Raw genomic sequence first — 17336 nt, forward strand, 5'->3', positions numbered from 1 at the left:
CAAGCTGGCTCAAAACAGCAGCTAGAATGATTTTATTAATTCCAATCAAGCCCCTCTTTCTTTGAAAAGGTCTGCAAAGGCTTCCCATTCACTTAGAACAAATGAAGCCCTTACGATAAAAACTCGTCAGCGCTACCTGACTCCTGCTGCTGCTCTCCCTCTTGCCCACTTCCCTCCAGCCACTCATCACAGGGTCTTCAAAGACCCCAGACGTGCTCCTTGAGGCCTTTCTCCAAAGGTGATCCTACTTCCAGCACCCTCACCCCAGATGACCACATGGCTCATTTCCTCACTTCTTTCAAGACTCTGTACAAGTGCCACCTCAGGGAGGACCGCTCAACCGAAAATTTCAACCTCCTGTGGAGGCTGATCTTCCTTTGCACTAATTTTTTTTGTTGTTTTTTGGTCATAGCACTTATTATTTTCTAATATACTACTGTATACAATTTATATATTTATTGTAATTGTCAGTCTATCCCTGCAAAACATCAGCACCTGGAGATCAGAGACATTTGAATATTTTGTACACTGATATATCTTAAATGTGTCTGGCACAAAAACTATCAGTTGAGTGACAGACCCTTAAAAACTTTAACACAGTGTATTGAAGTAAAATAAATTATTTTCATAAGTGTGATTTTGATTCATTAAGAAAAAGTTAAATGTTTCATACACTCTCTTTTAAAGGGCAAGAAATGTGTATTTTTTAAAAGGTCAAGAACAGTTAAGACGCATTTATTTATCACACTTCAGAGTTTTCACTATGTGCCAGTCTGCTAGGGTAACATTTGTTGTAAAGAAATTTACAGTAAGACTGAGGTTCTTATACAAGAATGGTTCTCAGCACTGGATGTCTGTCAGAATCACCTGAGAATACTTTTTTAAAATACTAATATCAATAATAAAAATACTAATGCTAAAAATGCTAACACTTGGTACCCACTTCCCAAGATTCTGATTGGTCTGGTACAGGTCTGACAGATTTGTTTTAAGATATCCATATGAATATAGTATAAAGCTAGGTTTAAAAACCACTGCTGTAGAGGGCTTATGGGCTTAAGATATGTTGCTTACAAAGGTAAGCTTCAGTAATCTGGAAAATTATTATCTGGACAATAATAGAAAAATGAGCAAAAATTACTCAAATATATTTGAGTAAGATACTAACATAAGATCAACAATACTGCTTTTTATGTATGTTTAAAATGCTCTGTCCTCCAGATATGAATAAAGACAGTATTCTATAAACAAAGTTCTCCTATATTTAATAAACAGTAAAGTTCGTATTTTTCTTAAATCCAAACAAATACATTTTTCTGCAGGCTAGTAAAGTGTGTGTCAGGTCAATTTATGAAAAAAAAATTAGTTAGACTATGGCTGTCAGGAAAAGACTAAGTCATCATATAAAGAAAAGCAGGCGCCTATGCTCAGAGGGGCATAATATTTTGACAGGGCCATGGATTCTCTATTCATGGAGTTTAAGGTTTTAAAGCGTAAAGACTAATAAGTATTTTAATTTTTGTTATGGTATGTTATGACTATGATAATTGTATCATTCTTAGCAAAGGAAATAAAAGAGTAAAGAGAAGAGGAAAAAAAATAACAGCACTAATTTTAAAGTTTCAATATAAGATAAAATATTGATAGTAGATGTGTTTATAAAGCAAAATACCCTTGATATGCAAAACTGAGAGAAAAGGATCTTTTAGAACCAAGTAAAAACAAAAACTGCAAGGAATCTTGAAAATTTACTAGTGGCATAATATATATAGTAGCTAATATCCTGGAAATGTGTAATGCAAAGTGACTTCTAGTGTCAGTGTGACTAGGTTCCATATTGTTTTGATTAAAGTATTAGATTGTCTAAACTTAGGCTGTTATTCTTGCTAAGTTAAATTTCATAGTAATAAGACATGACCCTGTAAGATGACTTTACAGTAAGACTAGGGTCACACATATATTATGTGCATAAATACATTGATGCAACTTTAGAGAGGGATGAGGTAGAATGAAAGGCAAGAAAGATTATGTGAACATTACTTTCTACACTACTGCAGCCAAATTTGATAATAGAACTATATATGTTACTTTTATATTTAATTAAGTCTTCATAGTATAATTTCAAGTCAATGTGTCCAGAGACAAGTAGATTGAAACTGTTTTCTACATGGCATCAATGGAGAGTGAGTTTTTTCCAACCAAGTTCCATCAGTTATAATTATTCTCCATAATAAGTTACCAATTATTAATTTCCACAATGTAGTCAGCAAAATGAAAAAGAAATCAATCTGTCTCTGTTCAAATGGACAGGTGAAATGAATATAAGAAAATAGGTTATTCAAGTACTGTCCCTATAGGTAGTTAATGCTCAGAAGAGCACAAGAAAATGGAAGAAGCCAGCCAAACAGCCAATCTATCAGCCAATATAAGAACACTGCTGAGACCAAATTAAACTGCATGGCATTGCTATCAATTTCTGAGATGATATTTTTATTTAACTTTTTTTGTGTGTGTGTGGATTGGGGCAGCAAGGAGGAGGGATAAGGGTAGAAGTAGGGTGGGATAAAAGGGTGATTCTACTTGGGCCAAAACATTACGTACCTAATAATGAAAAGGGACAGAAACATAAAAACAAACAGGCAAAAGAAATTAGGAGAGAGTATTACTTACAACAAAGAACATTCTCTTTGTATGCTAGTATCTGACCAAATGTTTCATAAATAAGCCAATCTTTTTGAAGAATACTTAAGAGTAGTATGTATATTTGAGGAGAAATCACCAAACTTAGTTGCAAGGAGAAACATGGAACTTGTTAGTTTTATATTTTAAAAAATTGTCTCTAAATAGAGATAATTTGTCACAACCTGAAAACAGTGGTGCTAATAAATACTAAGGACAGTCCAGAATTGCAACAACCTCAAGCTTCCTCTCATTATGTTACATAATAAAATGCAGTAAGAGCGTGAACAGTGGACTCAGATATGAAGTGGTATTCCAATTCTATCACTTACTAGCTATGGGAACTTGGGCAATTTACTTAGGTTCTCTGAACCTTCGTTTCGTCATCTGCAAAACGGGAATAACAATCACCATCACTTATAATAATTATGAGGTTTAAACAAATAATGATTATAAAATATTATCAAAGAACACTACCTGGGTTAGTTACTGGTTATTATTGCCCTGGCCACACTCCAAAGCCGGATAAGTTTGAGTAGTTAAGAGAAACATACTTTTCAAAGCAGTCAAATTAAATGGCTGTGCCCCAAGAATTTCCTGGCAGTCTAGAGGTTAGGACTTGGCACTTTCACTGTTGTGGCCCACGTTTAATCTCTGGTCAGGGAACTAAGACCCTACAAGCTGCCAAGTGTGGGTACGGAATTCTTCTATTTAAAGGAAGACAGTTTTTTCCCCATTGTATAAGGAAAAGTTAGTAGGCAAGAAGATTAACGGACTTTCTCATAGGAATTATAGATAAAGACTAGTTACCTGAACCCTAGTTCAATATATGTGCTGTACTGGAAAGGCACCCAGGATGTAATAAATAATTGTTCTTTTTATTAATTCTATTTAAAAAAATATCAGATATCTTTCACATAATCTTTAAAGACAATAAGAAGACCTCTCTTTATTTTTCTTGTTTATATAAGAAAGAGATAATATTAGGAAAGAACATTAATTCCCTTATTTTAGTGGCCAGCATGTTATAAAGACCTAGGAAAAAAGTATTTATACAGAGACTTTTTTTTTAATGTGAAGCAATATATTATTCATTAATTGTGACCTTGTTCAAGGATATTTTTGGTACATAATGCTTCCTATTTATATTTGGCTTCATGTGAAAAAGGTTCCTCAGAAAAGCCAAAAGAACACTTTGTATGGTTTTTCTGGAAGAGATAGCAAAAATGATTTGGAAAATATTGACAGGAAGCTTATGAGTCTCTAAACTAAGTGGGAAAAGCTCAACTCAATGAAACTAAATACCTTAGAAATTGAATCTGCACAGCTACAAATGCAGTATCACAAATGTGGGTGGCACTGATGCAGAGAATTCAATTCTCTATTTCCTTGAAGAAAAGGAACAGTACATGTACAATGACATAGGAATACTACAATATTTAGTTCCCACAGCAGCAAGATATATCTAACACATTACATTTAGAAATACCAGAACAATTTTCAGTTTTCACCACCCCCCCCAAAAAAGCTTTTATACAAAACAGCAGCTATCCTAGAATCTCCTACTGCTTGACAAAATTAATTTCAGAAAGGTCAACTTACCAACTCTATTACTTCTACATTTCGAACTGATGGGTCAGGCGCCACCTCTGGCCAATTAGATAATTCCAGGTACCCAGTTGCTTTGGTGTTGAGAGTGTGAGATAAAGTGCCAAGCTGGAAATGATCCCTATCTATTAAAATAAAGGAAAATATAAAATAAACAATCTGAGCTGCATATAACAGAGAACAATCCTAATCAGAGCTCAAGGTAATTGGCATATTACCTCAAATGTCAAGGAATAAATATAAACTAGGAAACTCTTCACAGGTCAAAAAAACTGATTTCAGTCCATAGATTACAATAATCTCCCCGATAATGGTCAATAAAAAAGCTAATCAGTCAGTGTGTTTAGAGGTGTTGCTCTGATATGTAGCTTCTCTAAAAATTACTTTACTGTGAATATTAAGAATGACAGCACAGTTAAACAATCCATATACATGTCTTGCCACCAACACATTCAGAATTTTAATAGTTTTACTACAAAACTGAACTGCTTTTTATCCCTTTACAACAATTAAAGGAGAAACAATATGAAAACCAAAGTATATAATCATTCGATTCCCACTGTAATGGCTACTTGTGAAACTGATAAGTTACTCCTTTTAAAAAGCTGGGGAAAATAAGTCAATTTCCATGTCTGAAAAGCAAACAAATATAAAGGGATACTTCTATGAAATAATTCTTTCCGGAAAAGCTTATGTTAGTGTACACAGAATATTTAATAACTCACTATTAAGGTGAATTACATATCCCTTATTAAACAAAGCTATCTATTTAAACCAGAAATGAAGTCAATGTCTGCAAAAACAACACAGCTTTTATCTATTGTTCAGTCAAATCATTTGGTAAGAATAAACGTCAGAACATTGAAATTATTTAGGTACATAAGGCCTATAAAAACATAAACTTGAACTAACTAATATAAAGCTTGTATCAGAGAAGAGATGAATGAATAGACAGCACACTTTTCGTATTTATATATTTATACACACTAATCACACATTTTCTAAGAGATAAATTTTAAACATGTTAGAAATGGGATATAGTATCATAAGTTTTAAGATAACATATTATCTGCAGGTATATTCTGATAATAATACCTTTAAAAGGAGATTCAAGCAGTGGTGCGGGTTTCTGCGCCAGGAATATTTTTTTGGCATATTTACTTAAAGCTCCACTCTTCTCATTCGGAACAATAAGCTGCCTAATAAATCTTGTACGATCTCTGATGTCGTAGTTTTGATCATACTTGCCGAGATTTAATATGTACTGGGTAAGCAATTTTGTCTGTTGGAAAAAAACAGAACAAGATGAGAATACAGTTATTTATGATTATTGATAACTCTGGATAAACATATTTAAAGAGGTAATAAAAATGAATGGTTATGTCAAACAAATGTTGTTCCATAGGGAATATGCATTTCTAACACTGCAAATGGAATTCTGAAGCCAAAGCACATGTCCTCTTCAGTATTGGGGAGGTGAATGCTGAGTACTGAGAAGCAGCCATGTGCTAGATTATTAAACTGCTGAAGTGGAAAGAAAGGCATCATTAAAAAAATAATCATATATGGCAAACCCGCTGAAGGGTCTACGTGAGAATAATGAATGTGGAAATACAACTAAAAACATGGCACTCAAAACTTAATCGGAAAAATATGCAGGACATCAAAACATCAGAGAGTATTAGGGGGCTGGCAAACTGCTTCTCCTGAGGTGTGTTTTATGAAGAGATACTGTCCCTGGCATAAGCAGTGTCTGCACTCTGACTGCACTCAGTTACTTTACCCTGAATTATGACCCATTAAAGCAGACACATGAATCACTGAACTGGATTACTGCAAATTATTTGCAGTGCATTTAGCTGTTACTTTTTCATAAAAGCAAGCTGCTGATGCCCTCTAAAAACTAGGATAAAAGACTCCTTCCATTTTTTTCCCCATATTGCTTATGGCCTCTAGTAATATTGGTCATTTATTTATTTATGTTAGGGAACAACTTATTATAGTAGCTTTTACACTCTAATAAGATTTCCTAAGTCAATTTTTGACTGTACTACATTAACATATATTGAGATAATTTTAATAATAATTAAACCAAAATTGAAATGTTAACAAAATAGGTTTGTATTTTCCACTCATTACTTTATTGAAAAAGCATAATTTTAATTTAGAAGGTTACACATATACAATTCTAACTATAAACAGGATTCATAATACATGGAAAAAATAAACATCTACATTAGAACATTTTATAGACATTAGAAATGGATTAAAAACAACAAAATCCATCAAGTCAGGTAGAGCTAAAGATACTTCTATAACAATAAGTCAAGATACAGGAATGGTGTGGCAAATTCTTTTACAATATTAATTCATTAAGATAATTGGTTTGGATAGAAAGCAACCTTCTTTCAGTAACAATCTATTTAAAAACCATTAACCTAGTTTTACTAAAGTAGAACTACAAAAAATACAGATGAAAAATGTTAATAGAGCTATTCTAAATTTGGTTAACAACAACTGCTATTCACTAATTACTAGACTACGCTGGTTCAACAACAGATAAGAAAATTTCTATGATTGATTTTTTAAGCACAATCAGCAAAACAGTCACCAAGTGAATAACCCAGGTCAATCCAAGGTACAATGGACTGTGTAATCAACTTGCTGGGATAACCTGGAAAATACATCCTACTGTTAAGTTTCTTCAACTGTAGTGAGAATTCATAACTAAGTTAACTCTCTAAAGTATATCTGAATGTTGGGATTCAGAATATGCAACTAGAATAAATCAGATAAAAAGTCTATTCATTGCAGTAATTTTTTAAGCTAGTGGAGTGATTCATCTTGCTTTTATTTCTAGTCTCCGAAATTAATTTTTAGGAAGTTAATTATTTCAAATATTAACAGATTCTATTTAAAGTGAGATAGAAAATTTTAAGTTATCAAGATTATGTAATTTCCATAATATGCACTTATTGACTATAAAACTTGCTTTATTATATTGGTGGGTTATGAAATAATTATACCAAAGTGTATTTCCAAAATTAAAATTCTAAAAGATAAAAACATATCCAGGTCCCATGATGCATTTTTAAAACATGAACAGAATAATTATTTACTCACATACCTCTTTATTCCCATACCTTAATCAATTTCTTAGCTCTATTTCTAAAACCAAGTCATTGGTATTTATCTAAAGAATGTAATTTTATATATTGTTATTATTTTTAATTAAAAAAATAAGATTGCTTACCATTATCTTCAAAATAGAATTTTATGATAACTAATGATGAAAGTATTGACATTTGCAACTTATTCTTCACTATAGAACTTAATATTTTTAATGGAGAAAATGCCCTCATTACAGTTTGAATGATCCAATAAGCACAGAAAAAATTCTGTTGAATAAAGGATATTCTCAATGCTTTCATGTTAAAATTTGTAAATACTTCAAGCCTAGATATTTAATTTTTTCCCCTCCAACGAAACTATCTTTATGAGATAAAACTTTTGAATAATTCTCTATAGTTTAATATTTCATCAAATTTAGCTACTGTAAAATTAACTGCCTTCTCAATTTCATTTCATTCTAATACAAAATACAAACTTAACCAACTAAATAGTAGCTCCATCAAAAAAGTCTTCATCAGAGCTGAAATATTGCAAATGAAAGAACTTCTACAATAAATTAATAGCTCTTACCACTTAATTTGCTCAATTCTTCCTTTGTTTTTATCGGGATATATTTCAATGCCATTCTCTTTGCAAGATTTGTTTCTAAGAACTGCTATTTTGCTTAAAGTTCTCAAAAGCTGAAGGTTGTTGGAACTCTACCTGGTAAACACTTTAAAGGTTTCCAAATGATTTTGAATCAAAATCTAACCAACACACAAAAATCTCACTTAATCTACTCCCCACACACCCACCCACCTAATCCAGGCAAAAAAGCCAGTATATAACACAGGCTAATTTACAATGTAGGTTTTCACAGTATCACATTTCTGAAGTCCTGCTGGTCACATGCAGGAAAAACTGAGTATGAGAGTGTGTGCTGTCACGCTGAAGTACACCCTTTCAATATTAGCTTCATCACAAGAATTCTGCAGTTCAGTTAAACCACACATATCAAGTATCAGTACATTTGACCATTATAGTTTTATTTCAATTGGTAAAATAAGCAGAGTAAGTTTGCATGCACCACAACCAATGCCCAAAATATTTCTGTTCCATAGTTTTCTTCATTTAATAAGAACGTTGCTTTTACCATGACAACATGCGTTCAGTGAAAGCCACGTTGGGGCTTTTAAATTTACAATAGCATTTTACAGCAATTTTGACAGAATAAACTTTCAAAAGCTTTACTCAGATTCCATTTACACTGACAGAAGAAATGTACAAAAGCTTTGAGTAAAAATGGTCTATTATTGGAATTAATTGTTTTTTTATTTGAAAACCAGCAGCATCATTTGGGTCCTTTTTCTGCTAATGGAGCCAGTACACTAACCGTCATTGCTTCATTCCTCAAATGTGCAAAAGAAAACGTGTAATAAAAAATAAAACTAAATTTTAAAAGTTACTTGATCTATATGAGATGTCTCACAGAAAGGGATGTAAACATATTTGGCACGTGTATACATTAAATCGTCACCCTGAGGCCCAGACTTCCTAAAATATCTTCCAGTTTTGAAAACAGATGCTGACCCTGTTTTAGCAGATTTATCTTATCTTCAGTTTGTTGTATGGTTAGTGGTATCACTATGATTTTCATGGTAGATGGTACATGCTGATGAACATTTTGTGCAGGTTAAATAATGATACAGAAATTCTCTACTTCATTCTTCATTAAATATACACTTCAAGTTTTCAGAATTTATTGCTGCTGGATTTATAACAAAATAAAAAAAAAGAACTGCCAAATAATAAAGTAAATAGGTTTTAGATTTACAGTACACAGTAAATGACAAAACTACTGCAGAAAGAGTGCCCTGACCACTCTCTTGAATAGTTTATAGCAAGATTGTTCTGTCTCTATCTCCTGCACATATTTCGTCCACAACCAACCCCTAAGTTCCCATGTTTTCCTCTCACTCCAGCCACTGACAGCTGGGAGCTTAATGCTTTGCACAGGCTGTGACACAACATGCTGGTTACCATCAAGTTACCATCAGATAAAACACTTCAACACTTATGTCACCACCACCGAGAAAAAGAGGGGCCTGCCTTATCAGGGCACACTTTGTTTTCTCAGTACACATCCTACATGCTGCTCTGAATGGGAAAGCTTAGTCATGCTGTATCTCAGAAAGGTTGGGAAAAGAAAGACAAAGTCTTTCCATTTAAATGTTTCTTAGTTTTAAATGAAAGCTCTGTTCACTACACTTGTGTTTCACAGGCCACTAGAAAAAACCATGGCAAAAGTTAGAAGTACAACATGGAAACTTACAAACTTACTCGGACTTATTTTAATGCAACTCTCCTTGGACCCCAGAAAGGAGATCAAACCAGTCAATCCTAAAGGAAATCAACCCGGAATATTCATTCATTGGAAGGACTGATGCTGAAGCTTCAGTGATTCGGCCACCTGATATGAAGAGCCTACTTACTGATGCTGGGAAAGATTGAGGGCAAAAGAAGAAGGGAGTAGCAGAGGATGAGATGGTTAGATAGCATCACTGACTCAATGGACGTAAGTTGAGCAAACTCTGGGAGACAGTGAAGTACAGGGAAGCCTGGTGTGCTGCAGTCCATAGGGTTGCAAAGAGTTGGACACAACTTAGGGACTGAACAATAACAACAACAACTTCATTAAAAATGAAAACCCTGGGATAAAGCCTAAACTGGACGGGACACTGAAACAACAGATAAAAATCAGATCTGTCCTGGGCAACAGTAACAAGGAAAACAGACACGATCACGTAAACAATCATGGTATTTCAGTATGACCGAAGGCTCAGTCAAAACCAGACTGGACACTCAACAGTACATTCAAATGGGTTTTATAAAAAAAATCATACAAGAGAATATTATAATGTACCATAAATCACAGCAATATTCAATAGCATATATACAGCTTTGTGTTCAATTTTTATGTCATATTCTTTTCCTGTTTAAGGAATCATTTCTGGGGAAAAAATTTGGGGGGAATGCTTTGTAAATATGAAGAAATCCAATATTCTAAAAAAACTTCTCAAAACATGGGCATCATTTTTTTACCTAAATACTCTTGACAAGTAATAAACTGGGAAAAACTATTTGCTCAACAATAGCCTTCTTCAATGGAGAAGGCAACGGGCACCCACTCCAGTACTCTTGCCTGGAAAATCCCATGGACGGAAGAGCCTGGTAGGCTGCAGTCCATGGGGTCGCGAAGAGTCGGACAGGACTGAGCGACTTCCCTTTCACTTCTCCCTTTCATGCATTGGAGAAGGAAATGGCAACCCACTCCAGTGTTCTTGCCTGGAGAATCCCAGGGATGGCGGAGCCTGGTGGGCTGCCATCTATGGGGTCGCACAGAGTCGGACATGACTGAAGCGACTTAGCAGCAGCAGCAGCCTTCTTCAAATATTATATAGGTCAACACAAAATAATGAAAAAGTTATCTTATACTCCTAACATCAGCTTACACATATATTTGTTTATGGAATGTTAAAAAACCTTACAGGACTCAGCATTTAAAATTGGTTCCACATGGTTGTAACTTTTAAACAGAAGGATACTAGCAAATGTGTTTGGTAAATTCAGGAGAACTACACAGAATTCTTAACATATATCAGAGGCAAATGTAAGCAGTACTATGTTCTAGCTAATCAGTTTCATCATTCCATGACTAAATAGGACTTTAAATTTTTTTAATTAAAAAATGCTATTAAATGACTCTAAATTCTGTACTGCTTTACAATTTTCAAAAGTTTCACAGAGATGATTTCAGAAAATCCTGTACCAACCTTTCCCCCCACCTCTATGTCACCCCTGCCCCTTCCCTCTCCTCACTGGTAACCAGCAGTTGTACTATCTGTGAATTTACTTCTTTTTTGTTTTATTCACTAGTTTGTTGTACTTTTTAGATTCTACATGTAAGTGATATCACACAGTATTTGTCACTCTCTGTCTTACTTCACTTAGCATAATGCTATCCAAGTCCATGCATGTTGTTGAAAATAGCAAAAAACTTATTCTCTTTTATGGCTGAGTAGTATTCCATTATCCATGGACTGTTTCCCCATCTATTTGCCACGAAGTGATGGGACCAGATGCCATGATCTTCGTTTTCTGAATGTTGAGCTTTAAGCCAACTTTTTCACTCTCCTCTTTCACTTTCATCAAGAGGCTTTTTAGTTCCTCTTCACTTTCTGCCATAAGGGTGGTGTCATCTGCATATCTGAGGTTATTGATATTTCTCCCAGCAATCTTGATTCCAGCTTGTGCTTCTTCCAGCCCAGAGTTTCTCATGATGTACTCTTAAGTTTAACTAGGTCCAATTTGTTTATTTTTGCTTTTGTTTCCTTTGCTTTAGGAGATGGATCCAAATAAATATTGTGACTTATGTCAAAGAGTGTTCTGTTTTTCTCTAGGAGTTTTATAGTATCCAGTCTTACATTTAGGTCTTTAACCCATTTTGAGTTCATTTTTGTATACAGTGACAGAGAACATTCTAATTTCATTCTTTTACATATAGCTGTCTAGCTTTCCCAGCACCACTTACTGAAGTCTATCTTTTCTTAATTGTATATTCTTACCTCTTTTGTCATAGATGAATTGACTGTAAGTGTGTGGGTTTTTTTCTGAGCTCTTTATTCTGTTCCACTGACCTATATGTCTGTTTTTGTGACAGAACCATACTGTTTTGATTACGGTAGCTTTCTAGTACAATCTGAAGATTCTCTGGAGAAGGGAAAGGCTACCCACTCCATTATTCTGGCCTGGAGAATTCTACAGACTGTGTAGTCCCTGGGATCACAAAGAGTCGGACACGAATGAGCGACTTTCACTTTCACAAACAATCTGAAGTCAAGAAGTATGATTCCCTCGGCTCTGTTCTTTCTCAAGAGTGCTTCGGCTATTTGGAATTTGTTTCCATACAAATTCTGAAGTTACTCATTCTAATTCTGTGAAAAACACCATTGGTATTTTGCTAAGGATTGCACTGTATCAGTAGATTACCTAGGGTAGTATGGTCATTTTAACAGAAGTAATTTTTCCAATCAAAGAACATGGTATATCTTTCCTTTTGTTTGTGACATCTTCCATTTCTTTCACCAGTGTCTAATAATTTTCCAAGTACAGGTCTTTCATCTCCTTAGGTTGCTTTATTCCTAGGTATTTCATTCTTTTTAATCCGATGGTAAATGGGACTGTTTCCTTAATTTCTCTTCCTCATAGTTCACTGATAGTATACAGAAAACCAGATTTTAAAAAATTTTACAGTATACACATTTTTTTGTCAACTTGAGTGTTTTTACCTTTATGTTTTATCTTGACTTTTTCAATGCCAAGAAAATTGATCCAAGAAAGGGTATAAATGTCACTGCATAGAGCCTGTGTCATCAATGAATTTTTTGAGTGCTATATCTCTGGGTCTAGTTTTGCAATAATTCCCATGGTTTGTGCATTTCTATAAAGCATAATGATTTTTAGGAATATATATATCGAATTATAAATAACTGACCATATTATTGTAACTCCCATCTTACATATTAGGAAACTAAGTCTTATGTAGACTGTATAATCAGTCCAAAATCATGTAGCTAGTAAGTGGTAAAACAGTATTTGAAGTCAGACAGTCTAATATTGGAGCCTGTATTTTTGATTACCATCTGACTTCCAGTAATTGACATTAAGTAGCTCTAAGGTGGACTTCCCTGGTGGCTCAGATGGTAAAGTGTCTGCCTACAATGCTCTAAGGTCATCACATACCAACTGCTTTCTAAATTTCCACTGAAAGAGCCCAAAGTCAGAAAATAAAAGAAACTTACAGAAAAAGTTCATATACAGAGTCTTAATCATAATTTTTAAAAACTATATGAACAGCTTTATATCTCCATACCAAAAAAAATTAAAATATTAAAGAATATGTAATACTAGACAAAATGTATTTTTCAGTTCTAGAACTTCCATTTATTTTTTATTAGTTTTTATTTCTCTGCTAAGAGTTCGCTTTTCATCTATTGTGAACACATTTTCCTTTATGTCATCAATCATTTATAAAAGTTGCTTCAAATTTATACCTGTAAATTTCCACATCTGAGTTATCTAGAAGTTGGTTTCTGGTTTTTGTTTTCTTGAAAACTGGTCATATTTTCCTATTCTTGTTCATTATTGTGCTAAAATAAACATAAAATATACACTGCAACCATTTTTAAGTACACAGTTCAGTGTTATGCAACCATTACCACCATTAATCTCCAGAAATTTTAATGTCTTCACAAATTGAAATTCTATATCCATTAAATAGTAATTCTCTGTTCAAGTTCTTACGTTGAGTAAACTGGGATTTATCTTGGACATTATGAATGCTGAACTGTAGAAACCCTAAACTTTGCTATATTTTAGGTTGGGTTCAAAGTACAGAGTGTCTCCTCAGTGCTATTCAAATTGCAGTTCAGTTCCTTTATTAACTGTGCTGTTCTAAATCCACCATGCATATATGTGGTTCAGGTGTCAGCCAGAGACTTGGACAGAATTATTCAGATTTTGAGGCTCCTCACACTGGCTCTTTCCCTTCTAGAATTCTTCCTTAACTTTTCAATATCTTTGGTGGTAGTTTTCTATTTGACCCCACCAAGTGGCTTGCAGGATCTTAGCTTCCTGACAGGGTCTGAACCTGGGCCCTCAGCAGTGAAAGCAAGGAGTCCTAACTACTGGACCACCAGGGAATTCCCTGTATTTTTCTTAAACTCTGTCCTCTACTTCCTCAGGCAGGAGGACTCTGGGTTTCCTTTTGGAGTTTCAGTCTTTATGTGTAGTGCCAACTGAAGACTGAATTCAGGATCAGACCCAGAAAAGTGTCAATTTCCCTTCAGAATCTTCCCACTTTTAATTACTCTTCAGAGACTTCAGGCAGTTGTTTCCTTTTTGTATTTTCACAGTTTACAGTTGCCCAGTAGGAATTTACTCAATACTACCAAAAGCAGACTGTTGACTAAGTTTCAAAATCTCTTTTACATTGAATAAAGACATTTGAGATATTTTTAGGCATATAACTCCTATATCTGATAAAAATCAATCTAGACATCCCCTATAATTAAATAATGCAATAAAAATTCTGCAAATGCTCACTGAGAGATCTAGGCCACAGGGAAGTTGGATCTACAAACAAATATTGGGACATCATGGCAAATCAGTTTCTGAACACTGTGTGGCCTGGTCTCCCTAGTTGAGTTTTAAAGATGGCTAAAAGTAACATGTATAGAAAAAAATTTTTTTTACATTTACAAGAATTTTAGTCTTATCTCATATCCAGTAGATTATGAATCATGCAATTTAAAAATGCTTTCAAGTTAATGGAACTTAAACATTATTCTTTGGTGCTAATTCTTACTTATGAATTCTCTAAAACTCCTTGAGAAATGAGAAACTGGAGAACAAAACACAACCTTACAGGGTAGCTTTGTTCATCTATTTTTATATTTAATCATTTAAAAACAATGAGTTTTTTTCCTAAACATAACTGTTTCACCAGCTGGTGGTCAAGTCTATTACGGTTATCTAGAAGTATCATTCTTAAATACACAATACAACACTTCAGAAGTTCAGCTCCAAAAATGAGCTGAGTGCAAACTATGTTGTCTTCAAAGTCACTGAATAAAAAGTTATGGAATACACTTTACAATTTCTGAACATAGAGTACTATGCTCTATTATTGGTTATTTACTGCTCCAAAGAACCTTTATTTAGTTTTGTAAGACATAACTACTTCAGTGTTGAGTAACATAGTAATTTTGTATTACTTTTCTTTGCTGATAATCTATAAGCTAGATTGATTTATTGCAGCCAAACCATTGTTATGATGCACTGTATTGGTAGCTCAGTCATGTCTGACTCTTTGCAACCCCATGGACTGTCGCCTGCCAGGCTCCTCTGTCCACGGGGATTCTCCAGGCAAGATCACTGGAGTGGGTTGCCATGCCCTCCGCCAGGGAATCTTCCCAACCCAGGGATCAAACCCAGGTCTCCTGCATTGCAGGCGGATTCTTTACCGTCTGAGCTACCAGGGAAGCCCATTGTTCCAATAAGGCCATAAAAATGATATATTCTAGGTGTCGTGGTAACATTCACAATACCATACGAACAGTAAAAACAATGAATGTCAGGCTAAAACAGTGTTTTTATCAATAAAGAAGCAACTCAACAGCAAACAGTTTTCCCCTTTTACTCAGTTTTTAAAAAATAACTCATTGCATGAACTAATTTACATGACACTTGGAAATGACTGATTCCTTTCAAAGACTGACTTAAAAATATAAAGATAAAATCTATATCATAGAAATATGCTCAAAATATCTGCGATTATTTGGTCACAAATTTGATATACCCATCAGCCAAAGCTGTATTAATACAACTCACATCACAATTAGGAATGAAGACAACCTGAAAATATACAGAAATTAATTTGAGGAGTTACTTGAGAATTTCTTATTCTTTTTCCTTTGTCTAAACAGTTATTTAGACAAAGGAAAAAGAATGAGAAAGATCCTATTTTATACCCAGAAGTGATTCTATGCATTTTATACATACAGGCTATTTCTCTAATCAACAGTTCCACAAAGTCAACTGATTTAAAAAGTGAATATTCTAAACTGCAAACATGGTCAATTATACCACTATTAAAAATATTTAATGGTTTTCCCTTCACATGGAGAATCAAGTCCTGCCCTTGCCTACCTTTCGAAACTCAGCTTTAAGTTTCCTGGGGGCACCACACTGTGTCACGACTCTGACCCCTTGCTCTCCTCTCTCCTTATTCTATATAGTAAACCACTCTTTAAAAGCCCTTAGTCAGGAATCTTATCCTTTATGAAACTCTGTCTGACCTCTCTCCTCCTTCTATTTCAGACTTTCAATAACTTTCTCCTCTGGAATTCCACTGTGTCACAATACACTATTATAGTACTTATCATGTACTATTTCATTTTTTTATGTTTTTCTCCTCAACTAGACCAGGACATCGTCTCTTTACACCACTACCATCTAAAGTAAAACCTTAAAGAAACAGGCACCGGGTAATTGTTGAATGGACAGACTAATGTATAAATGGACATAGCTGCTTGATCAGAGCAAAGAAGAAAGTAGATTCCACATAGGTAGACTAAGGATTAGTCTCTTACCTGTTTGGAGTTGGTTAAATACAATTTTGCTCCAAGATTTAAAATCTGCAGTTTCACAAGATCATCTTCGCTGGTGAAGCTTTTAGCCGTCTTCCTCAAAACATCAGGGGCAATTTTAGGAACTCGTTCACAGTTTTCTCCAATTAGCCAAAGAATACTTGCTCTAGCCACAGGAACCTAATAGTAGAAGCAGATAACATCGAACCATTGCAAACAAAATAATCACACTCTCCTTAATAGTAATATAGAAAAGGCTTTAAATATTATAAAAGGTTTTACATCTATTAATTCATTTAATGTATATCCAGGAAGTCCTCTTATATTTACAGATTTTCTTCAGTTACCAGAAAATCTGAATAAAACTGATTTCATAAAGGAAAACCCACTGGTCTAGAATCTTGAATCTATCAGAGATCTGCAAACTCCTGGGCCAGATCTGTCTAGCCTAGCCCATTTGTTTATTTATCATCGCTGCTGCTCCTGTGCTATAATTGCAGAAGAGCAGTTGAAACAAGTGTGTTAGTCACTCAGTATCTCCAGGCTCCTCTGTCCATGAAATTCTCCAGGCAAGAATATTGGACTGGGCTGCTATTCCCCATAAAGCTGAAAATATTTACTTATCTATCAATTTATAGGAAAAGTCAGCTGACCTTTGCTCCAGGGCATTGGTTCACAACTCTCAATGCCTATACAAAGCATCCAAGGTTAGGATTAGAGTTTGAGTGA

At 34.4% G+C, this 17336-nt stretch overlaps 1 protein-coding gene across 2 annotated transcripts in view; it reads right to left on the reverse strand.

Moving 5' to 3' along the window:
- Positions 1-17336, reverse strand: part of AP3B1 (adaptor related protein complex 3 subunit beta 1) — a 236805-nt gene that overhangs the window by 97867 nt on the left and 121602 nt on the right. For both annotated transcript variants that reach the window (XM_019968085.2, XM_070796867.1), the window contains 3 exons: positions 16611-16787; positions 5383-5569; positions 4282-4412 (listed from right to left, as the gene is read on the reverse strand). In XM_019968085.2, coding sequence (XP_019823644.1) covers positions 4282-4412; positions 5383-5569; positions 16611-16787 — 495 coding nt within the window. The remainder of the gene's footprint in view (positions 1-4281; positions 4413-5382; positions 5570-16610; positions 16788-17336) is intronic.

This window comes from Bos indicus, chromosome 10 (genome assembly GCF_029378745.1).
Source record: "Bos indicus isolate NIAB-ARS_2022 breed Sahiwal x Tharparkar chromosome 10, NIAB-ARS_B.indTharparkar_mat_pri_1.0, whole genome shotgun sequence".
In the NCBI taxonomy this organism is placed as follows: Eukaryota; Metazoa; Chordata; class Mammalia; order Artiodactyla; family Bovidae; genus Bos; species Bos indicus.